General features: G+C 58.6%; 1 protein-coding gene across 2 annotated transcripts in view; it reads right to left on the reverse strand.

The window, feature by feature from the left end:
* Positions 1 to 808: 808 nt before the first annotated feature.
* Positions 809 to 23,269, reverse strand: part of RASAL1 (RAS protein activator like 1) — a 106,980-nt gene continuing 84,519 nt past the window's right edge. Inside the window, exons 14-20 of one of the 2 annotated variants that reach the window (XM_073313149.2) lie at positions 21,191 to 21,335; positions 16,397 to 16,569; positions 14,949 to 15,086; positions 12,824 to 12,959; positions 11,854 to 11,974; positions 7,570 to 7,646; positions 809 to 6,488 (exon numbers count right to left, since the gene is read on the reverse strand). In XM_073313149.2, coding sequence (XP_073169250.1) covers positions 6,349 to 6,488; positions 7,570 to 7,646; positions 11,854 to 11,974; positions 12,824 to 12,959; positions 14,949 to 15,086; positions 16,397 to 16,569; positions 21,191 to 21,335 — 930 coding nt within the window. In that variant the 3' untranslated portion in view covers positions 809 to 6,348. The remainder of the gene's footprint in view (positions 6,489 to 7,569; positions 7,647 to 11,853; positions 11,975 to 12,823; positions 12,960 to 14,948; positions 15,087 to 16,396; positions 16,570 to 21,190; positions 21,336 to 23,269) is intronic. The other variant, XM_073313147.2, reaches the window with a different exon arrangement.

Below are 23,269 nucleotides of genomic sequence, written 5' to 3' on the forward strand. Positions count from 1 at the left end.
GAAAGTCTGGGTTAAGTGACTTGCCCAGAATCACACAGGCACTCTGTGGCAGAGGCAGGGATAGAATCCAGCTCTCCAGGGCAGCAGTCAACAGCCTTGACCATGAGATCATCTTTTCTCTTCCTGCAAGCCCCTGCCTCCTTCGAACAACAGTGAGGCACAGGACCTACAGACATCAGTCGCCTTCCCTAGCAACTTTGATTCGTCCCATTGCAGGTCCACCCTGGGCACTCAGTGAGGCAGGGGGTCCTAACTGGAAAAATAGTATGTTCTCATGTCATTAAAGACTGTATCACAATGCCCAGCCTAAGGAGGCTGACGTAAGGTTTCAATACAACCTTCATACTGGTATTTCCTAATGTTTGAGTGTTAGACTTTGCAACCTTTATTACCTTCTTTGAACAGATTTTTGTGTGTGATTTCCTAGGTTTTTAAAAAAAGCAAACTAAATACCAAACTTCCATCATATTGACACCCACATGGGTCATCAGCAGGGTTGGAACCTTTAGATCCACCCCACAGATCTCGGCCACTTGAGCTAAAGGAGTAACTGATACCTTTAATAGCGTGTCACCCTCTAGGTGGCCCAGCACTAGAGGGGAATGAGACACTTCCAGCGGCTTTCACAGATATTTCACAGGCAGCAGAGGACTAGTGACACTCTTGGTTTCAGTCTATGCTATAGTGAGCACAGACTCTCCTGCCCAGTTCTCTCCAACCTGTCCCTGTCCCTGTCCCAGTTTGGGCTACTTGCCACCTCCACCCCCATCCCACCCCAAAACTGAAGGCCCTGCTCATGGAAATGCTACAACATCTCAAAGAGGGACTCCAGAATTTTTTTTAATCATCCTCTTCCCTAGCCTCCCTCTCAGAAACAGCTGGGTCATTTTAGATGAATGTTGGGGCTCACTATGTCTAGGACCCTTCTTGGTAAATAACTGGACAGGCTTCAGTCCCCCCCCCCAAACCTGGGCAAATTAAATGCACCCTACCCGGTTGCCCTTAACATGCAGCCCAGCCTCACTTGCCAGCGCTCTGAGAAAGGGGAAAGGGAACGCTCATATAATTAGAAAACACAGCAACAGACTGCCGTGTACGCAACTCCAGTAAAATATCACCAGTGACACTGAAACGTTTTTAATAGTTGGGGTGCTGAAAGCCCCATGCATGGGGTGGCAGCAGAGCCCCGGGCATGGGACAGCAGCCGAGACCCCGGGAATGGGAGGGCAGCAGCCGGGATCCTGGAACGGACCAGCAACCGAGACCCCTGGCGCAGTACTGGCAGCCAGGGGCCCAGGTGCTGCAGCACCCCCCACACCGCTAATTCCTGTGCCTATGAATACGGCCCCCCATACCTGTACTTTGGCAGTCATGAGTCTAACTGCATTCCCACCCGCTGGTGAGAGCGACTCACAGGTCCCTTGCCCGGACCATCTCACCAAGCCCCTCTCACATCTTGGATCAGCAGGGGGATTAGTCCAGGTGCCTCTTTGTAGGGCTGGGTTGCTCTGATCCCATGGCAGCTGTGTGCCTGGAGGTGCCACCAACCACCCAACCCAGTTAGTGAGTCAGCCCTGTAGAGGTCCTGCATAGACCGGAGCCCACCCTGCTCTGCCCCATGGCAAAATCCTCATTGCATCAACATGGAATCCCCTGGGGAGGCACTTCTAGAAGGGGAAGCCGAACACACAGCCCTAGCTAACAAGCTTTTTCCCCTTCCCAAGCCTGTCCGGGAGCCCACTCCCCGCTCAGCTCCAGTTCCTGTGTAGTTATGGTGACGTCCCATGTGTCACTAGAGGAATTGAGGGGAGGCAGCCCATGCAAATGAAGCTCCCTTTGCACCAGCTGGGGGTAGCGAGTGCCCTCCCTCTGGCCACAGGCTTACACCGACAATGCCTCACACTGCCAGCAGCCAAGGAGAATGTGGCTCAGCACCCAGTGTGGTGCCCGTCGGGGACCCCAGTAGATCTCCTGGTCAAAACGTGCTCAAATCCCACCAGGCAAAAACAGCCCAGGAGGCACCTGAGTGTCTCCATCCCCAGGCTGAGCCGAGCCCACACCCAATACACAAGTCCTCGTGGTGCTGGCTGGACCCACGGCTGCCCAGCACAAGACCCAGTTTTCGGTTACTTACAATTTGGCCAAACATTCCCCGTGTGCGCTGACATTCTCCACGCGGGACGTCTGCCTCGGGCTGAATATTTCTGGAAAAGCTCGACCAAAACCGCGGAGCCATTCCGAGCCGAAAGCTGGGGAAGAATCCATTGTTTTGCCTATGTTAAAAGATCCTGTCAGCAGTTTCTTTGGGAAGCTCTAGCACCCCTTTGCTTTGGGGCAGAGACTTGCCATTTGGCAGGGGGCTGCCCTTGCTGTCAGGGATGCACCTTTTGCCAGCCCCAGGAATACCCACCCCAAATTGGCCAATTTATAAGCCTTCAAGCAGCTGCACTATGCACCTCTTCAGTAGAGGAATCTTACCAGCTAAACTCCCCTGAGGCTCCATCATTCCCGGTGCACTGCAGCCCAGGGTAAGCAGGACTTCCCTGGCAATTGCAGCTCCGGGCTGCTGCAGGCCATGCCCAGTCCAGAGCCCAGCATCTGAACTGGTAGAAGGGAGACCCTCTGTTCTGGGCTCTCAGTGCCTAGGGAACATGGCACTGAATGCAGAGGGGACAAGGGCTAGGCCAGGGAGGGGGTAGCAGGGAGTAGACTTGGGACAGGAGCTTGGGGGAGGAGGCAAAAACTGGGACTGGAGGCTGGCAGAGAGGGAGAGCCAGGGCGGGAGGAAGAAGACTGGCAGAGAGGGAGAGCCAGGGCAGAGGGAAGAAGACTGGGACTGGAGGCTGGCAGAGAGGGAGAGCCGGAGCAGAGGGAAGAAGACTGAGACTGGAGGCTGGCAGAGAGGGAGAGCTGGAGCAGGGGGAAGAAGACTGGGACTGGAGGCTGTAGATGCGGGGAGAGACTGAGATTGGATGAGGAGCCAGGGGTGGGAGACTGGGAGTGGCTGGGCAGAGACCAGGGGACTCTGAGGACACACGAGTATCCCAGGGAGGGAGATTGGGACTGACAGTGGCAATGGGAAATGTGGGAAGGGGGGGGCGGGGCGGGGAGGCAAGAAGCTGGGAGGTTGGGAACTGGGACTGGCTGGGCACGGAGACTGGAAATGGAGTGTGAGGTGACTGGGCCAGCGAGTCCAGAAGGGGGAGACTGGTACTTGCTGGGCAAGGAAAGTGGGAATGGTGCGAGAAGCCTGAGGAATGGAGCCTTGGGCTGGCGACACATGGAAAATGGGACAAGTCAGGGGTAGGGAAGAGACGGGACCAAGAACTGGTCAAACTTGGGGGAGGGGGCAGAAAAGTCTGTGCCCACCACAACACCTCTTCTCAGCGCCTGGAATGGGACCTGATTCCCACATCTCATCCTTCTTCTCTCAGCAAATAGCTGTGAAAGCCACAGGCAAAGTATCCCATCCCCCTGTAGTGCTGGTCCAGAGAGGCTAACAACCTACTATTGCTAACATTTACTCCAGTGGCAGAGGTCTCTGGGTTGGATCTAAAGCTTCCAGCCTTGCTGAGCCATGGGGATGTCACATGAGGGAATGTCTGGTTCTGAAGTTTGCTTTATTAAAAATTTAGGAAATTACACACAAAAAACTATGTTACAACAACATTAAGGTTGCAACGTCAAGTGCTCAAAAGTTAGGAAATGCCCGAATTAAGGATGCCTGTGAAACCCTAATCTGGCTCCATGTGTATGCATTATGTACAACACAATCATGTACTGTGTTTTCCACAGGATGCCTGCCTTACTCAGAGCAGAGGATGGACCCTGGGTTGGATTTGCAGCAGTGCTGAGCATTCACAGCGGCAACTGCCGTCAATGGGCGCTGGGCTTTGCACATATCAGATGTGATATAATAGTGAGTACTCTGAAAAATGCGGTCCTAGGCCTTGCATATTGGGCACCTAAGATTAGCGGACACCTTTGACTTTAATCTTTGCACTTCAGTTTGCCTTCTGTAAAACAGGGGGCACAGCACCCATTTAGCTGAAGATAAAGTAATTAATGCTCATGAAGCACTGATACTATAGCCATGAGTGCCAGAAAAAAGCCCATGAAGAAACTATTCTGTCTCCAGAGCAGGGTTTGAATGGTGTGCAGTAAATAAAGGCTGGAACCACACACTGAGCAATGAGGAGCAAAGAAAATATTGGCCAGCTGCTCATCCAGTGAGCATGGCCCCTCCTCTGCGCAGGGTCCTGGGGAAACCAGTTGTATGTGCTCATGGAATGGGAGACTGGCCCATAATACATACACACCAGGAGGCTGAATTCAGGGTGCCTGGGCCTCCTTACTTCAGGCGCTTCTTAATGTTCAGGTGCTTCATTTGGCAACTTTATTACAGTTCTTTTAACATAGTTTGTGTGTGTGACATATACTGAGAGATGCACAATAGACAGAGAGGTGTGTGTGCAAATATATCGAGGGCAGTGGGCCGTGGACCCCGGGAGTCGGTGGACGATGTCTAAGTGGTCTGCGAAAGACTGTGACTGAAAACTGACTGAACAGCATTCAGCTATATATACAGACAACAGATTTCCAAAGGGGTCCATAAATGAGACCCACTGATCTCGGTTAACTCCAAAGCCCCCCTGGCCCGGGATAGCCACTGAGCCAAACAGTCTGCAAGATGACTGCCTCCTGCCTCGACAACCACAGCCTGGCCATTTGGCACGAGCGGGGGCACGCTGGTTCTGTTCCCAATGGCACATGCAGGCAGGGGTGCACACAGCCGCAGGCAGCCCATTTGCTATCCACACGGTGCAGCGAGCTGGCTGGACCAGTTGCCACCTTGGTCAGAGCTTTGCCCAGGAGAGGGGAGGGGGAAGCTCTCTGCTCCCAGCCCCTCTGCCGGCACTCTATCAGTCTCACATTCATCCGGCCAGAGGATTTGGGCTGGTTCGGGAGCTCACATTTCAGCCACACTCACCCCCCTCTGGCCACATCACACTTCACCTTGCTCCAGGATCTGTATGTTTGTCCAGCCTGCTTCAACTTGGTTTCTTTGCCCTGTTCTGGCCTATTACCAGAGTTACACAGAGTGATGCAGGCTTCTCCACCATGCGCAGGTGATCTGGGTGAGACGTCCCTGGGGTAGCCCCCTCTTGCTTCCTGAGCAGGACTTTGGCACAAGCAAAGAGGAGCCCAGCTGGGTTTTACGCTCAGCCCTGTGCACACAGGGCAGGCTGTGGGGCGCCCAGTGGGGCTGTGCGGATACCCATGCAGTGCACACATGGATGGAGTGTCAGGGCAGTGATTTAAAGCAGCACCCAGTAGATGCAGGGCCCTGGGTTCCTCCTCCAAGCACACTGCGCTCTAGGCACAAGCCATCATCCCCTGGGGAGATGGAGGAGTTTAACCACTCCAGGGGCAGAGCTTAGATTTTCCGCCACCAAGAGGTGCTGGGGAGAGCCGAGTTCATGGTGGCTGGCCCCCGGGCCAGCACAGGTGGAACTGGGGGAGAGAGATGGGCTGGCAGAGGTTGGCGTGCAGGCTGGACAGCTTTCTGCCGCACAGCCAGGAGTGCTGCAGGACCGCGGTCCGGCCCACATGCTATTCCACCCAAGAGCCCGGCTCTTGTTCAGAGGATCATCGCTAGGGGCTCCCTTGAGGTCCTTCATCAGTTACAGACACAGAAGTGCCTCCCCTCGCCCAGTGGCCACGAAGGCTGGAATGTGGGGTGGGAAACGCACAGACGGGGCACGGGGGTGATCTGTCTTCAGGAGCCAGGGGTAGGCTCTTTGCCATCCCCACGTGCCTCTGGGACACCAGGACAGCAGGCACTGGCTGGCCGCGCACGCGGACTGAGGTTCAGTGGGAAGGCCGTGCATGGCAAGGTCAGGTACAGCCTGCAGGAGGATGGCACTGGGGCATGGGCACAGCTCACCTCCCCAGGCACTGGCATTAGAGGCTGTGGATTCTGGCTCTCGGCCCCACCGGGACAAGGACGGCAAGGAGGTTGGCTGGTGCTGTTCAGGGCGTGGTTCATGGAGGGTTTCTGGAGCGCCATCTGATGGTTGATGTGGGCACTACAGCAGGCCGCCAGGAGGCAGGAGAGCGGATGAGCTCAGCCACCTCTGGTTTGTGCCTTCTCTTGCTGTGGTCCATCACCTCTGGCCTGAGCTGTGGGTTGGCCATGTGGCCACTGCCATTCCCAGCCTAGAGCACCGTGACAAGTGAGCCGGTGTCTCCCAGCACCAGGGCCCACTCCCGCGCACCATCGTCAGGTGGGCACGGTCCAACAGAAGTGCCAGGGAGGGATGGGGTGGGGCAGGGGGAGGAGGCTTCTCATGGGCGGTGAGAGTCATTCTCTGCCTCCTCCTTCTCCCGGCGCTCGAAGGCGCTGTGGGCACGCTCCAGGTCTTGTATGACGTTCAGCAGGCGGGCAGCAGCCGTCATCTGGCGGTCCTGGCAGGAACAGCCTTGATCTGCAGGACAGAGGGAGAGGAGAGGGGCAATCAGCCCATAGTGCCCTCTGCAGGCACAGGCATGTGAGCGGGCCCGACAGATCAGGGCCAGCGGGGCGCCGGTCAGAACCACATGCTCACTCCCATGTCCTGCTACCCACTGGGTTCACTTCCACCAGGCCAGGCTAGGCTTTGGAGCACAGGGCTCCTGGGCCAGCTAGCACAACCAGACCCCTGCCCGTGGGCCCTCACCTGGCCCCTTGCCAGCTGAGGGTGGGCTGGAAGCCAGCAGGCAGATGGTGGCAGGGTTGGAGAGGGTCACAAGGACAGGGAGCAGCTGGCAATGCTCAGCCACTCTCCATAGATGGCACGGGCAGCTTTGCACAGACTCCCTGCCAGGTCCCCTTGGTCTGCGACATGGTCACTGGGTGGGTTGGGAAACAGCATGTGGGGCAGGAGCTCCCCATCTGCGAATGGCTTGGAGCAGCAGTGATGGCTCACCAGCCCCAGCAAGCAGGACTCAGGCCTTCGCCCCATGCCACCCCCGACCCCCGGGGCAGTGCAGACCTGCCGCCCCCCGGCCCCCAGGGCAGCACAGACCTGCCGCCCCCCGGCCCCCGGGGCAGCGCAGACCTGCCACCCCCCGGCCCAGCGCAGACCTGCCACCCCCGGCCCCCAAGGCAGCGCAGACCTGCCACCCCCCGGCCCCTGGGGCAGCGCAGACCTGCCACCCCTGGCCCCCGGGGCAGCGCAGACCTGCCACCCCCGGCCCCCAGTGTAGCTCTGCATTGCATTGGGGGTCTCAGAGCCCGCACCCTCTCCCGCACCCCAACCCCCTGAGCCAGCCCAGTGAAAATGAGCAAGCGGGTGAGGGTGGGGAGAACGAGCGACAGAGAGGGGGAGATGGAGTTAGCTGGGGGAGCAAGGGGGGGCTCAGAGAATGGGCTGGGCAGGGGCAGAGCCTAAGAGGAGGCGTGGGACAGGGGGCGGGGTGAGGGTGTTAAGTTCAGGGTGCGAGTAGAAAGATGGCAACCCTCAGCCCAGTCCCGCTGCAGCTCTGCAGGCTGCCCCTGAGTGCTCTGGCGGGGAGGGGGCTCCGTACCTCCCTGGGCACGGGGACCAGGCCCCTTCTCCTGCTCCAGCACCAGCCCCGCATCTGAACACTCAATGTACTTCTCCCTGCGGAGAGAGGAGACATGTGAGTTCTTAGGGGCAGGGGCATCAGCTACTGTCTCTACCGCCCCACGTGCAAGGGAGCCCCCCACCCTGGTCTGTATGCCAACCCCCTACGCAAGGGGGCCCCCACCCCGGTCCGTACGGCCCCCCCCTGCCTTGGCCCTGGTCTGTACAGCCCCACATGCAAGCGAACCCCTGCCCCCCTGGCCCTGGTCTGTACAGAACCACATGCAAGGGAGCCCCCCATCCTGGACTGTATGCCCCCCCCGGCCCCAGCCCTGGTCTGTACAGCCCCATGCGCAGGGGGCTCCCAGTCCTGATGGCCCCATGCACAAGGGCCCCCTCACCCCGGCCCGTATGCCCCCCTGCTCTGGTCCCCGTCTGTATGGTCCCACCTAGTCAGACCAGCCATGAGGGAAATGGGGCCCCCCAGCTCTGTGAGCTCTCTTGAAATAATGATCTAATAACCAAAGGTGAGAAGGGGTGTTCAGAGCAGAGAACTTGGGACCCCCTTCCTCTCTCATCTCCCCTGCGGTGTTACAGGCTCAGATTACTAGGGCAGGGGGTCTAGGAACCCACATAATCCTTCTGGGGTCCAGGTCTCTGGCTGGTTCTCCTGCCTTTTAGTCTCGCTTGGGGCCTGTGGGGCCCCTCGCCATGCCTTGAAGGGCTTAAAACAGCCCTGGGAGAGGGCTGAGAGGGGGGAACCTGGCTGTTTAGGGAAACAGTCACAGCTGTAGCCTGTGTAATTAGGGCCCAGCTGGCCCTTGTAAGAGGGCAGTGGGCCAGAAGGAGAGACATTCTCTCTGGCTAGGTGGAGAGAGGAGAACCTGGCTGCCAGGAAAGCTGAGGGGGTACCTAGGGCAGAGGGAGCTGGGGAGCTTCAGCCGAGCAGAGCCCCAGGCTGAGGTAAAGGCCCACGAAAGGGTCCTAAGGCTGCAGAGGAACAGCCCAGACCTAGACTGAGGCAGCTGGTCCAACCCCCCTGGCCGATGATGCGTGGTAGAGACTGCAGTCTGCCCCAGGGAGCGGGGGCTAGACGATGACTGACAGTAGCCACTGAGGCAAGGGAGGGGTTGGGGGTTCCCCCAGGGAGGGGAGACCCAGACTGAGGGGGTACTGCCAGGGGGCAGAGCCCTAAGTTAGAAGGGCACTGGGGTCCGGGAGGGCCACGGGGCCAGCGGCAGGGGAGACACCGACTGGCAGAGGGCGCTCCTGGCTGGAAAGAGCTAATTCCCTGGACAACCAGCAGGAGGCGCTGCAGCGGTATGTCGTCGCCCTGCGACAGGGCCATTTACAGGGCTAGAATGAGATGGAAGTGGCTCTCCCCAGGGGTTCCCCCAGGTGTTGTCCTGATTGCCCCACTCCTTCCCCTAGTTCAACTGCCAGAACTGGGGGCAGGGATGGGCTGTCACTCAGGATTCATCTGTGCCGCACACGAAGGGGCGCTTGCAGCACGGATGGGTCCAGCCGGTAATCCAGCTAGAGGGAGAACAACCATACTGAAGATGTGGCAGCACGGATGTCAGGGTGGGCAAGCAACCCGGGTACATAGCCAGGGTCCTGGCAGGCCTGCACTGGGGCAGCTGCCCTGCCAAAGCCCATGCATCACATCTTCACTGCTGTTGTGACCTACCTGCATTACCATCGCACCTTCCGTGGAGGTGTTGATGGCCCCTGTGTGTCTGTACAGCGCCTAGCACAACTGGGCCCTGATCGAGCGTGGCCTCTGCCACACTCCCTAACATGCCCTCCTGGGCGGAGACCACATCTCGGTTTGTTGGGCCCCCAGGAATCCCTTCAGCCACACAGGCTTGAGGCCTGCACGCCCCTTGCTGGGGAATCGCATGGGCTCAGTGATAGAACCAGCAGTGGGCATTTCCCACTAGCACTCCCGTCGCTGCTCATGCTGCCCTGACGGGAGAACACCCAAGACCCTGCATGCAGGGCAGATGCGCCCCCAGAAATGATGATCAACACCCATGACCTAGTGACAGCATTCCTTGTCTGCAGTGGGGCAGCATCTGCAGGGACCCCACTGTGCTAGGTGCAGACTCCGAACAGAAGGATGGTCCCTGCCCTGAAAAACCTGCAAGGACGGAAGCCTCTGTGCTACAGAACCGTACAGAAGAGCAGGTGCAAGGTCTAGCACATCTGTCCGGGTCTACTCAGGTGCACCTACCACTTACTTCAAGCAGGGTTAGACAACAGACACTGAGCGCTCCTGAGCTCTGGCTACACTACAGTTTCCAACTTAATTTCCCTAGTGTAGAGAAGGCTCCCCCGGCAACGGCATAGGATGCTCCCACCTGATGCTATGGGTTGGAGCTCTGGTGGAGGACAACATCCCTGCAGGCCTGGACTGGATGGAACCTTCCTCCCCAGCCCCAGAGGGAGGGGGCAGTTGGGGAGGAACCCCAAGATGCCATGTGGGGCACAGGGGATCCTCCAGTCCATAGAGCCTTTTGGGCCATGGGAGGAAGACTCGTAACCGTCCTCAAGCTGTTGACTATATAAGGCAGAGGTGGGCAAACTAAGGCCCGCGGGCCACATCCAGCCCACGGGACCGTCCTGTCTGGCCCCTGAGCTCCTGGCCCGGGAAGCTTGTCTCTGGCCCTTCCCGTACTGTCCCCCTCCCCTGCAGCCTCAGCTCACTGCACCGCGGCGCAATGCTCTGGGCGGGGGGGCTGCAAGCTCCTGGGGTAGCGCAGCTGCAGAGCCCGGCTGGACCCGCCTGCTGGACCCGCCTGCTGGACCCGGTCTCTGGGCTGCACGGTGCTTGGCTGGCTCCGGCCGGGCGGCCCGCCTGCCGGAGCCGGTCTCTGGGCTGCACGGTGCTTGGCTGGCTCCGGCCGGGCGGCCCGCCTGCCGGAGCTGGTCTCTGGGCTGCACGGTGCTTGGCTGGCTCCGGCTAGGCAGTGCGGCCGCCGGTCCTGGTGCTCCAGGCAGCGAGGGGACAAGGAGCAGGGGAGTTGGATAGAGGACAGGGGAGTTTCGGGCAGGTGGTCTGGGGGGTGGATAGGGGTCGGGGTGGTCACGGGGCAGGGAACAGGGGGTTGAATGGGGGCAGGGGTCCTGAAGGGGGGTCAGGAAGGGGGGGGGTTGGATGGGGTGGCAGGGAGCAGTCAGGGGATAGGGAGAAGGGGTGGTTGGATGGGGCAGGGATCCCAGGGGGGCAGTCAGGAATGAGGAGGGGTTGTATGGGGCGGCGGGGAGTCTGGGGGCATCCAGGGGATTGGATGGGGCAGGAGTCCGGGGGGGGGCATTAGGGGCGAGAGGTGGAGGGGTTCGAGAGGGGGCAGGAGCCGGACCATGCCTGGCGGGTTGGGGAGGCACAGCCTCCCCTAACCGACTTTCCATACAACTTCCAAAACCCGATGCGGCCCTCAGGCCAAAAGTCTGCCCGCCCGATGTCAGGGCTCTCTCCAGGGTAACGCTTTCGGGAGGGGAGACCTCTGGTGGTGGGAACTGGGAAGCCAGGCAAGGTGGAATTCACCCGCGCAAGGGGCCAGCTGAAGCCAGGGGCTGCCCTCCAGTCCCGCTCACGCCCTAATCGGAGGTTGGTGCTGCACCCTACCGGGGGTGGAGCAGGATGTGGGGGACAAGTGTTTGAGCAGGGGCTATCCCAGAAGAAAGCGGCGACCGCTGCAGGCTGAGATAACTGGGCTAGTGATCAATGCCAGCTGCAACCAAAACCCTCCTCCCAGGGAGATGGGGCAGGGGATCCCCCTACCAGCTCAGCGGGGTGGGAATGCAGAGTAGCTTGGCAGAGAGACCAGGGGGAGGTGAATGGGATGGCAGTTAATAGCCCGGAGTTAATGCCAACAGCACCCGCACGAGGGGGCATCTGAAACCAGCCCATCCCCTCAGATCCACCCCAACTCCCCCCACCACTCCCTGAGCCCCAGGACTAGAACTCAGCGCCCCTCCCTGGTGCCCCGATCCTGTCCAGAATGGAGTAGCTCCTCCTCTGGTGTCCAAGGAATGTGTTTGGAATGGGGGGAAAAGCTCCAAGCGCTACAGAACGAGCTGCCCTTTATGGCAACAGCATGGTCCTCCCTGCCCCAGGCTCTATGGCTTCCCTGCTCATCATGGCACGTGCCCCCACATGCCAGCCACAGGGTGACCACTGCCCCCGCCATGCACAACTCCTAGCAATGGCCCTGCCCCCACCTGCCTGCGCGTGCCCTCGCCCCACAGCTGCACAGACCTGAGCTTGTCTCTCGCCAGCAAGAGCTGCCCGTACACCATCTGGGTCTCGGCATCTGGGTCGAGGGGGTCGCTCCAGTCCCCCAGGGTCATGGCAGAGTGAGTCCGGCTGCAGCCGCGCACTGGGGCAGGACAGAAAGGACTGTTCCAATGAGGCACCGGCAGGAGGGGCTGCCACACAGGGTATGGGGCAGGCCAGCGGCCCTGCTTGCAAGGGTCTAGGAGCAGAGCAGGTCACTCCTGACTAGCCAATCAGCCCCCAGGGAAGCCCTCTCCCCCAAGGCCATGGGTGAGCAGGAGGGAGCGAGAGCTCAGTGGTTTGAGCTTTGGCCTGCTAAACCGAGGGTTGTGAGTTCAATCCTTGAGGGGGACATCTAGGGATCTGGGGCAAAAATTGGGGATTGGTCCTGCTTTGAGCAGGGGGTTGGACTAGATGACCTCCTGAGGTCCCTTCCAACCCTGATATTCTATGACCCATCCTTCCAGCCAGTGGGGACTGGCCAGGGCTCCCGCCAGGGCCCACCACTACTGCTCTGCCACCAGGCTGCTGGGGTTAACAGCTGCTTGGGGCTGATGTGTGGCCTTTGCTACCCTCCCCCAGCCCCAGGTGCTGCGCCAGTGTGGTCTGGTGGATCGAGCATTTGAGAAAGCTGGGTTCTGTTCCCAGCCCTGCCACTGGCCTGCTGTGTAACCTTGGGCTCGTCATTTCCCTGCTCTGGACCTCAGTTTCTCATCTGTGCAATGGGGGTAATGCTAGCGACGTCCTGTGTGAAGTACTTTGAGCTGTACAAGTGCAGCTTGATGGGTGAGAACTAGGTGTTATAGTGGGGGGGGGGGCCTGGATCTCCCCACCTATCCCCAAGTGGAGAAGCAGCCGCATAGAAAGGACTCTGGGTCAAAAAAGCCCTTTCCCCTGCCAAAGTCCCGTGGGCTGAATTTGCAGCAGCCCTATAGCTGGCGGGGCCCATTACCTGTGCGGTCAGGCTGCAGGCAGCAGGTCCAGCGGTTGCCCCGGAAGGCACCCCGGTGGCAAGAGGGCAGCATGAGCTCATTGCAGATGCTGGCCTTGCGGATGGCTGACAGCCACTGGTTCAACTCGTTCACGTTCTGTTGGAGATAGGGGAGAGTCAGCCAGGGAGGATGGCGCCGCTTCCCCTCCCCAGCTCCCATGGATACAACCCAGACACCCAGGGTTCTAGTTCTGCTGGGTGATTGTGGGCAAGTCCTTCCCCCTTTGGTGCCTCAGTTTCCCCATCTGCACTTCAGCACAGACTGTTCCAGGCTGCAGGGTGATCCATGGATTGGATGAGGCTCATCCAGATTTTCACTGGGAAGCCAGTGGCAGATTGAGGCAGGGCTGGAGTGAACACAAGGACCGAATTTGCCCCCCAGTTCTCCAGAATCCCATAGATCCAGGCCCCAGGATACATGCCTCTTTGGGGGCCCCTATTTTGCTCAGCCTGGAGGTCCCAAGTAGCCTAAACAATGAGCACAGCTGCATTCATGGGGGTTCATTTCGCATCTAGGGTTACCAGCACTCCAGCCCCTTCCCTCCCTCTCTGATGCTGGTAGGGTCTCCCAGGGCAACACTCACTCTTCAGCAAGTCCGCTAAGTGCCCCAGGCCCTTCTCCAGGATCCCCACCACAGCCACACCCTGGAGAGGAAGGAGCTGGGAAAACCCAGCTGCCAGCGGTGATCACGGAGCCAGCTCTGCCTTCCCCACGGCCGCCCCCCCAGCTGGTTTGATCGAGAGCTGAGACCATCACATGTTCCTGCCGCCCAGCCAGGCAGCTGGATGAAGGGCTGGCAGCCAGGTAATGCATCTGAACGGGACACAAGCCTGCTTTCCTGCCCACTGCTAGCTCTGTGGAGCACGTCCCCCCGTTTCCCCCCCCCACGATGCCTTGGGTGGCTTCAGAGGAGTGACGTTAGCAGCACAACATCCCCAGCTGGGCTGTGTGGGCGCGACTGATCACGGACCTTGGGGTAGCGAACGTGGCTTGGCACTGCCAGAGAAGGGCGGGGGAGGGAGGCCTCCTTGTGCCCTCAAGCAACGTTCTGGAGCAGACCCCCGACCTCTCAGCTCTGCCCTGGTCAGTTCAGTGTGGGTGGGGAAACTTGCTGTGCCTGGAATAAAGTTGGGGGGCAGGGGGATATTACAAAGGAGCACCCCAGGCCAAGCTGCATGGCAGAAGCCCTCGTGGAGGAGGAGCCCTCGTGGAGAAGGAGCCCTTCTCTCGCCCAGCCTCAGATGTAAAGTCCAAGTTAGCACATGGCTGTGAGACTCACCATGGGAGCCAGCTCCTGGCTACAATAGGAATTCAGGGGACAGCCCCACACGGGAGCCCCTGAAACACTGCAAGGGGCGTTTGCGGGAATACGCCAGGACTCTCCACTCACACAGCTGCTGGCTAAGGGCTCCAGAACAGGGGTATTCAGAACAGGGTGTCAGCCACATGGGCCTGGAAGTACCAGACATCCAAGGCCAGCACCTGCCCAGGGACTCAGCCGCAGTGCCGAGCAAGGGGAGGCCGAGGGCTGGACGGCACTGGAGGCCACACTGGGATCTTGCAAAGCTGTTCTGGCCTTGAGGACGAGCTGGAGCCCCCAGCATGTGGGGTGAGGGGTGCCCAGGCATGGGGCTACAGCATGCGCTTGCTCTGTTGGATGGGGCCAGGATCTCGGCAGCCAAGACACCCAGGGGCTGCGCGATGGCTGGGATGCTGGGGGGACCGCAGTGGACGGCTCCTTGTGCTCACCTCCCCGTCTTTTCTCATGTCATGACCAGCCACAATCCCTCCCCCCCGCAGCTTGGCAATGGCCTTGGTTAAAGCAACGGAACAGACCCTCTGCTGCACCCCGCCTCACAAGCCCAGCCTGGCGGCTGGATGGTCGTGCACAGGGCCCACTGACACCGCCGGCGGCACCAGGAGCCACCGTGGGTTGAACTAAAGCATGAAGGCCCCCAGGTGGGGGTTCTGGCAGGCCCTGTCCTCTGCAGAGCTCTGGGCAGTGGGCAGCACTGGGTCAGCAGACTGGTGACCATGCTGCCAGGGCCCCTGCTGCACCGTGCCCCCTCCCTGGCAGGAACTCGCCTTGCACTGGATGTACATGGTGTGCAGCTGCCCCTCGTTGTCCTGTGTTAGGATCTGCATCATGTGTGGCTGCTGGAAGGCGCTTTCGTCCACCCTCTCCACGGCACAGATCTGCTGGATGGGGATGGAGGAGCGAACCTGCGCGAAGAAACAGCCCCGCCACACAGCCAAGCTGAGCCAGAGCATGAGCCCCGGGGGAGGGGTGTGGGCAAGAATCACCCCCCCATTCCCACCCCCTGCTTTCAACTCCCTCCGCAATCAGCCCCAGCTATGTGGCATGAGCACACTGGGGTGGGGGTGATATGAATCCTGGTGATGCTTTGGTGTTCACCGAGTCACAGCATCAGGGTTTAGGTGAATCAGCGGAGGAGGGGTGGAAGGATTGAGGGGCACTGGCAGAATGGGGGTTAGTCCAGGCCTGGTGTAGCAGGGGGCAGGCTGGGATTGAGGGGCACCAGCAGAGCTGAGAGAAGGGGGAAGCCCACGCCTGATACAGCGGGGGAAGGCAGGCTGGGATTGAGGGGCACTGGCAGAACGGGGGAAGGTGGGTGCCCCAGCCTGAAATAGTGGGGGGAGGGCAGGCTGGGAGGGGATTGAGGGGTGCCGGCGGAGCTGGGAGGAGGGGGGAGTCCAGGGCTGGTAGAGTGGGGGTGGGGGACAGGCAGGGACTGAGGTGCACTTGCAGATCTGGGGGAACCCAGGGCTAGTATTCCAGGGGGCAGGCTGAGATTGAGGGGCACCAGCAGAGCTGGGGGAAGGGGAGAGCTCAGGCCTAGTATACTGGGGGGGCAGGCTGGGATTGCAGGGTGTTGGCAGAGCTGTTGGAAGGGGGGAGCCCAGGGCTGGCATATCAAGAGGGCAGGCTGGGATTGAGGGGCACCGGCAGAGCTGCAGAACAGGGAAGCCCAGGGCTGGTATAGCGAGGGACAGGCTGGGACTGAGGGGCACCGGAAGAGCTAGGGAAGGGGGGAGCCCCAGCCTAGAATAGTGGGGGGAGGGCTGGCTGGGAGGGGATTGAGGGGCATCGGCAGAGTTGGGGAAGGGGGAAGCGCAGGGCTGGAATATCGGGGTGCAGGCTGGAATTGAGAGATGCCAGCAGATCTGAGGGAAGGGGGTAGCCCAGGGCTGGTATAGCAGCATGGGGGGCAGGCTGGGATTGAGGGGCACCAGCAGAAGTGGGGAAGGGGGAGCCCAGGGCTGGTACAGCAGGGGGATGGAGGGTGGTAGCCTGGGATCGAGGGGCAGTGGCAGAGCTGGGGGAAGAGCTGGGTGCCATGGGGGAGGGCGGTGGGGCAGGCAGGGATTGAGGGGCGCCGGCAAAGCTCCACAGCAGAGACCCTGTCCCGGCTCCGGCTGCCTCCCCGCAGTGTGGCCTCCCGTCCCTAAGCTTGGCCCTGGCGAGTGGCAACGCCCAGGTCTCCGTTCTCGAGGGCACGGGGGGGACACACCTGCCACTCTGGGGACCTGGAGTAGGAGAGGGTCTCGCTGCTCAGCCAGAAGTAGCGTTTCTTGAAGGTGAAGCGTGGGAGCAGGCAGAGCCCCTCGGCCTTGTGCTTGTGCAGGTAGCCCTCCTTGATGGTGACCGAGGGGTGGAAGAGCGTCCGGGGCTGGGGCTGGCGCACTGTGTGGAGAGGAGAGCAGGGTTACCCCATCCATCCGCCCCGTGAGACGCCAGTACCTTCACCAGGCCAGGTTTTGCTTGACAACAACCCTCCTGGACCGGGGAGAGACGTGCTCTGGTGCCTACATGCTGGTGAAGCCAGGGTGTGCATCACCTTCCCACCCCACACCAGGGTGATGACCCACAGTCAATGCCGGGCTCCATCTGGGGACAGAGCCAGGCTAAATGAGTGGGGAGGTTGGATTCTTTGCCCATCGCAGAGGAGAACAATCCCTGGCCAAGCACAGGGAGATGGGCTGTCCCCCAGCCCACCCCCTCCCAGGGGGCAGAGTGATCTGCCCCTGCAGCAGCCCCTCCCCCCCCCCAACCAAGAGAGCTGAGATTTCTGCAGTCAGTCATTGCCACCCATCAGAGCGGGCCTGGAGTGCAGGTAGCCACGGAGCTGGGGATACGGACTGCCCTTGTAGGATGAGCTGCTGAGACCTGAGGCACACACAGGAATCGTTCAGGGCAGTTTGGTCGCTCAGATCCACAATCGTCCCGGGAATCCCCCTTGTCTCCGGCCCCCCAGAGCCAGGCTGAATGGCAGGAATGGCCCATTCTCCAATGGGCGAAGCACACACAGTGTTCCCCAGAAGGGGGCACCATTATCCTCCTGATCCCAGCCCTCCACACAGGACTCTCCAGCAAGCTCTGCATTTTAATTAGTAATCATTTTTGCTCATGGTTTGCAGCTAGCAATGGGCAGGGCCGTTCCAGAGACAGGGAGAGCAGTGCCCATCTCACCCCTTCTCTGGTCCATTCCAACCTCTTGGGCCTTTGGAACTGGGCTGACTTTCCTGGGAGTCACTCGCAGGGGATTTCAGCTGCTCTGCTTCCGAACGGGCCCAGGAAGTCTGGAGTGCACAAACACTTGAGCTGGCCAAGCTTTTCCAACACAGGCAGCGGTCCGGGAGTCAGATCAGTGTGGGCGCTTCCAGTCTCAGCCTATCCTGCTCCCGCAGGGCTAAAAAGGGCACACGGAGCCTCTGCAGAAGCCCTAGGGAAAGGTTCCAGCCTGGCTCAGTCAGAAGGGGATGCTGCTGAATGGAAAGGAGCAAAGGCACTGACTGGGACCATGGGGCACCTACTTAGACCAGGGCGAGATGGGTCTGCCAGGACAGCAGGGGGTGAGGCTGGGGTTGAGGGGCAGCGGCCGAGCTGGCAAGAGCTCACGGGACTCCGAGCTGCATTCAGACACTTGTGAGAGGGGCTGGAACATGGGCTGCTCCTCTAATGGCCTGACTCAAAGTCCAGTGAAGTCAGGGGGAGTCTTTCCACTGACTAGTGTGTTTGGGATGAGGGCCCAGGTGCGCTGTACTGGGATGGATAATAGGCTGGCTCTGGTCCTTTAATGTCCTTCCCTGCTCACAACACCTGCCCGCTGTGCTCACCCTGGAGCAGCACAACTCCCTGTTCTGCACCATCCAGGCCATGGACAGCCATGGTGTGGAGACCTGGGCAGAATGTCACCTGGCCTTGGTGCAGAGATGGGACGGAGCTGTGCTTATCTGTGCGGCAGGGACTCTGCCGCTGGGGTGTGCTTTGGAACCTGGCTAAAACACCTGGGTCCTGTCCTGTAAGATCTGAGGCCAGCCACATTAGGGCAGCAGCATCCATGAGCTAAGCAGCAGGAAGTCACAGCCTCACATTCCCTTTAAATTGCATCAAAACAATGTAATATTGGGCTGTTAAGGAGGCTCCTGTCATAACAGTACCCAGCATCACCAGAGAAAGAAACAGATCGTAAGACGTTTAGGGAAATCTTTGTTTGACAGCATTCTGCCTGGCAAGGAATCACCTAACAGATGTGATTGTGAAATCTATACTTCTATTGTTTTGCCTTCATGGTCCCTACTCCTCTATTGTTTATTTGTCTGGTCTCTGCTTCTTTGATCATTCTGCCTGGTATGTAACTAAATTTTGCAAGATTTAAATCAGCTCAGGTAGTGGGCTCTGACTGGGTAAAGAGTGGTTTCGTAATGGGCTAGGATGGGTGGAAAATGCCGGCTTGCAGGACTTTAGTTTACAATGGTTGGGGACGGTAGAGCTAAGCAGGACTCAAGTTTCACTATAATAACTGGGGTCCAACAGGACTTTCTTGGGAACCAACTCCAGGGCGCAGCCCAAGATCAGAGCTGCCAGACCTCAACACCCTGCCAACTATATCGTGCAGAAGTTGGAGTCCCTGGACGACCTGATCCTGGCTGGCCACTAGGAAAAGTTTGTCTGATTATGGGGAGTGGTGAGCATTGTATGTTTAGTGTGTGTGTTCTGCTTAGGTCACTGTTAATAAATAGAAGTTAAGGATATTATTCTGCAAGGCACTTTCACTGGTAAAAGGCCCCTCAAACCCACAGAAGATTACGCCCTGAGCCCTGGGAGCTGGGAAAGTGAGTTATGCCTTGTGCCCACAACAAGGTAAAGGTGGGGTGCCCGCAGCAAGACCAGCCCATGCCCTCCCCATGTCAGATGCTATCGTGTTGTGTCCAGGGCCCACGACACAGGGGCTATTCGCAGCACGGACAGGACTGGGAGTTGCATAGCTGGGGTGGCATGTGAGGCCGTGGTAACTCAGCTGATCTCAAGAGGAAGCAGCTGGTCTCCTGGTACCCAATGGTCCCCCACTCCGGGGATGGGCAGAGAATCCAGCCTCCATGCTCATTTAATCCTGGATCTGCCCCTTACATCGCTCTCCTTCTAGCCCCCGTCCTGCCCCCCACGCCATGCTCAGTCTGAGAGACAGGCTGAGCCCACCAATCCTGGAAGATGCTCCCTAACCCCCCATTCCTCTGGGGACCCCAGACCCTGCACTGTGGGGGCAGGGAACATGGAGAGAGCAGGTGATTTCTAGCCATCACCTTCCTCACTGCCTGGCAACAGCTGCTGATTTGAATCCCCTTTAAATACCAAACGCAGCCGGGAACTGGTGAGAAACACCATCAAGGGCTGCACACTCCAGGCTCCATTCCACTCCATCCACTCCCACTGACGTCCACCCCAGGTGCTGGGCGCTGCTCGGCTTGCGTAGCAGGGTCTGGGTGGAAACTCAGTTCCCCCCTTCCTCAGGGGCAAGGTGGAGGGGCTCTGAGGGGCAGGAAGCGATGGCTGCCCCAGGGGAGGGTGACCTGGTAGTATCGGGGTGAGGGCCCTGCGTGGGGCAGCACAGAGATGGAACCCTAAGATTGAGCACCCCTTCCCGAGGGTGGGAGAGGGTCTGGGACATGGTGCCAGCACTCTCACTCCAGGACACGCCAGCAGCTCCTCCAGGTCACAAGAAGACAGCAAAGGACTGGGCTCCTGTGCAGCTGAGGGATCTGAGAGAGGGACCCTCCCAATCCAGTGCCCTGCATGCGCTCCTCCCCATCCAGAGACTGGACAGCAGCTAGCAGGGCTCCCTGCCCTCCCTCCCCTGGGGCAGCCCCATGGAACAGGAGCCCTGCACACCCTGACAGTCACCACAGCTCTGCTCCTGCCTCTCTGCTCTTCCCCGGCCTACGCCTGAGCGAGCCCGGTGGACTCACCCACTTTGACGGCTACATTATGCAGCTGTCACGTCGGATCGGGTCAGCGCACTGAGCTGGGGGAGCAGATCCCTGCCATGGGATTTAACTGGGAATTGGTCCTGCTTTGAGCAGGGGGTTGGACTAGATGACCTTCTGGGGTCCCTTCCAACCCTGATATTCTATGATTCTATGATTCTATGGCTGCACTGGACACAGTGTAAGAAACACACCGCACCCAGGGGGCCCAGACCACCTCCCCTTCCCTCTGGCTAGAGATGGGGCTGTCTCTTGCCCCCCACCCCCCGGGCACCAAAGGGGCAGCGGTGCTGGAACGGAGTGTGGGCTGGAGGCACCGCCTAGCCCTGAACCCTTCCAAGGTTTGGCCCAGAGCTGGGCAGGAGTGAGGGATGTGAGGGGCCGGACGATCAGCTGGGTGTCAGTTTGACGTATCATGCCGTGGCCTCCTGCCGAGGGCTGGGCCAGTCACACACGAGAGATGTCACCTCTTTGCCCTGCTGGTGCAGAGACTGTGCTCCAGCCCCACCGCACCCCGCTTCCAGCAAACGCTCCGAGGCAAAGAAACGTTTCCATGGTTGTCCCATCAGAGAGCAGAAATCGCCATGTGACTGACCTGACCGACAGCGACAGATGCACAGCTTAGCTTGCAAACCGATTGGACCGAGGATTCAGACGTCAGGGCCCAGCTCGCCCAGAGATCTCGGGCCCTACGCGGTCCATGGAAGAAGGGGTGGCTCTGGCTGGGGGGATGGGAGGGACGCCCTGTCTGCTCCCAAAGGTGCTGCAGGCAGGGCTAAGTGCACCCGATTGCCCAGCTGCGGTCGCGATGCGGCTTGGAGGAGCTGAGGCCATCGCACGGTGGCGTGACTTCCCTGCTACCTGGGCCGCGTTGGTGTGGGCCCCACACCCCTCTCGTGGCACCCAGAGGCACCACCCGGGCCGGAGCCCCCTTGTGCTGAGTGCCACTTGCTCTGCACCTGGCAGTGTCAATACTTGCAGCAAGCCGAGGGCAGGAGAGGGGGCGGCCCTGAGAGCCCCCCAGCGCATCAGGGACTCACCACTCTCACTGTCCACGTCGATGAGCTTGTCCAGGAAATCCTTGACACGGGCGATGCTGGGAAGGATGAAGGGATGCAGTGGAGCCATCCACTGCTCCTTGCCATGCCCCAACTGCAGGCCAAGGTTGCCGATGCTCTGCACTGCCTGCCAGGGAGAGGAGCCAGAGTGAGGGGGGGGGTCACAGCGCAGCCATGGGGTCTGCAGGACATCTCTCCAGCCTGGCTCAAGCCCCACCAGGAGCTTCAGACCCTCTGCGGGACAGGGTCAGTAGCATCCCAGGGAAAACCAGGCCAGTGGCTACAGGGATGGAAATGATCAGATGCCATCTGTGCTGCCTCCCCTTTGCCTGCACATTGCCCTTGCAACGGGGACCTGCCTGCCGGGCTCTGGCTCTGAGTAGTACAGACCAGCAGGAAGAACTTGCATGTGTTGTCTTAGAGGTGGAAAATTTGGAGAGATGTGCACCCCCCTCCTCCACCTCCCTTCTGGCCCCCAGCAGAGCAAAAGGAAAGGGGAGTAAGGGAGGTTTTGGGTGGGATGCAGGGAGGGTCTGGGCAGCTTGGAGGAGGGAGAGAGAGAGGTAGGATCTGATGCATCCGATGAAGTGAGCTGTAGCTCACGAAAGCTTATGCTCAAATAAATTGGTTAGTCTCTAAGGTGCCACAAGTCCTCCTTTTCTTTTTGCGAATACAGACTAACACGGCTGTTCCTTTGAAACCAGTCAAATGAAAAACGTCCCATTCAATTACATTGTGTAATGGCACACGGCTAAAAAGTGACAAGTTTTTAAAGTGCTTATATACCAATGCTAGAAGTCTAAATAATAAGACGGGTGAACTAGAGTGCCTCGTATTATATGAGGATATTGATATAACAGGCATCACAGAAACTTGGTGGAATGAGGATAATCAATGGGACACAGTAATACCAGGGTACAAAATATATCTGAAGGACAGAACAGGTCATGCTGATGGGGGAGTGGCTCTATATGTGAAAGAAAGTGTATAATTAAAAGAAGTAAAAACCTTAAATGAACCAAACTGTACCATAGCATCTCCTTGGATATTAATTCCATGCTCTAATAATAAGAATATAGCAGTAGGGATAGACCAACCACCTGACCAAGATGGTGATAGTGACTGGGAAATGCTCAGGGGGATTAGAGAGGCTATTAAAATAAAAAACTCAGTAATAATGGGGGATTTCAACTATCCCCATATTGACTGGGAACATGTCACTCCAGGGCGGGATGCAGAGATAAAGTTTCTTGACACCGGCTTCTTGGAGCAGCTAGTCCTGGAACCCACAAGAGGAGAGGCAATTCTTGATTTATCCTAAGTGGAGCACAAGGATCTGGTCTAAGAGGTGTATATAACTAGACTGCTTGGTAATAGTGACCATAATATAATTATGTTTAACATCCCTGTGGTGGGGAAAACACCACAGCAACCCACCGTGGTAGCATTTAATTTCAGAAAGGGGAACTAACTACACATAAATGAGGAAGTTAGTTAAACCGTAATTAAAAGGTTTCAGAGTAGCAGCCGTGTTAGTCTGTATTCGCAGAAAGAAAAGGAGGACTTGTAGCACCTTAGAGACTAACCAATTTATTTGAGCATAAGCTTTCGTGAGCTACAGCTCACTTCATCGAATGCAATTAAAAGGTACAGCATAAAAAGTGAAATCATAGAATCATAGAATATCAGGGTTGGAAGGGACCCCAGAAGGTCATCTAGTCCAACCCCCTGCTTGAAGCAGGACCAATTCCCAGTTAAATCATCCCAGCCAGGGCTTTGTCAAGCCTGACCTTAAAAACCTCTAAGGAAGGAGATTCTACCACCTCCCTAGGTAACGCATTCCAGTGTTTCACCACCCTCTTAGTGAAAAAGTTTTTCCTAATATCCAATCTAAACCTCTCCCACTGCAACTTGAGACCATTACTCCTCGTTCTGTCATCTGCTACCATTGAGAACAGTCTAGAGCCATCCTCTTTGGAACCCCCTTTCAGGTAGTTGAAAGCAGCTATCAAATCCCCCCTCATTCTTCTCTTCTGCAGGCTAAACAATCCCAGCTCCCTC

This window comes from Lepidochelys kempii, chromosome 15 (genome assembly GCF_965140285.1).
Source record: "Lepidochelys kempii isolate rLepKem1 chromosome 15, rLepKem1.hap1, whole genome shotgun sequence".
NCBI lineage: Eukaryota > Metazoa > Chordata > Testudines > Cheloniidae > Lepidochelys > Lepidochelys kempii.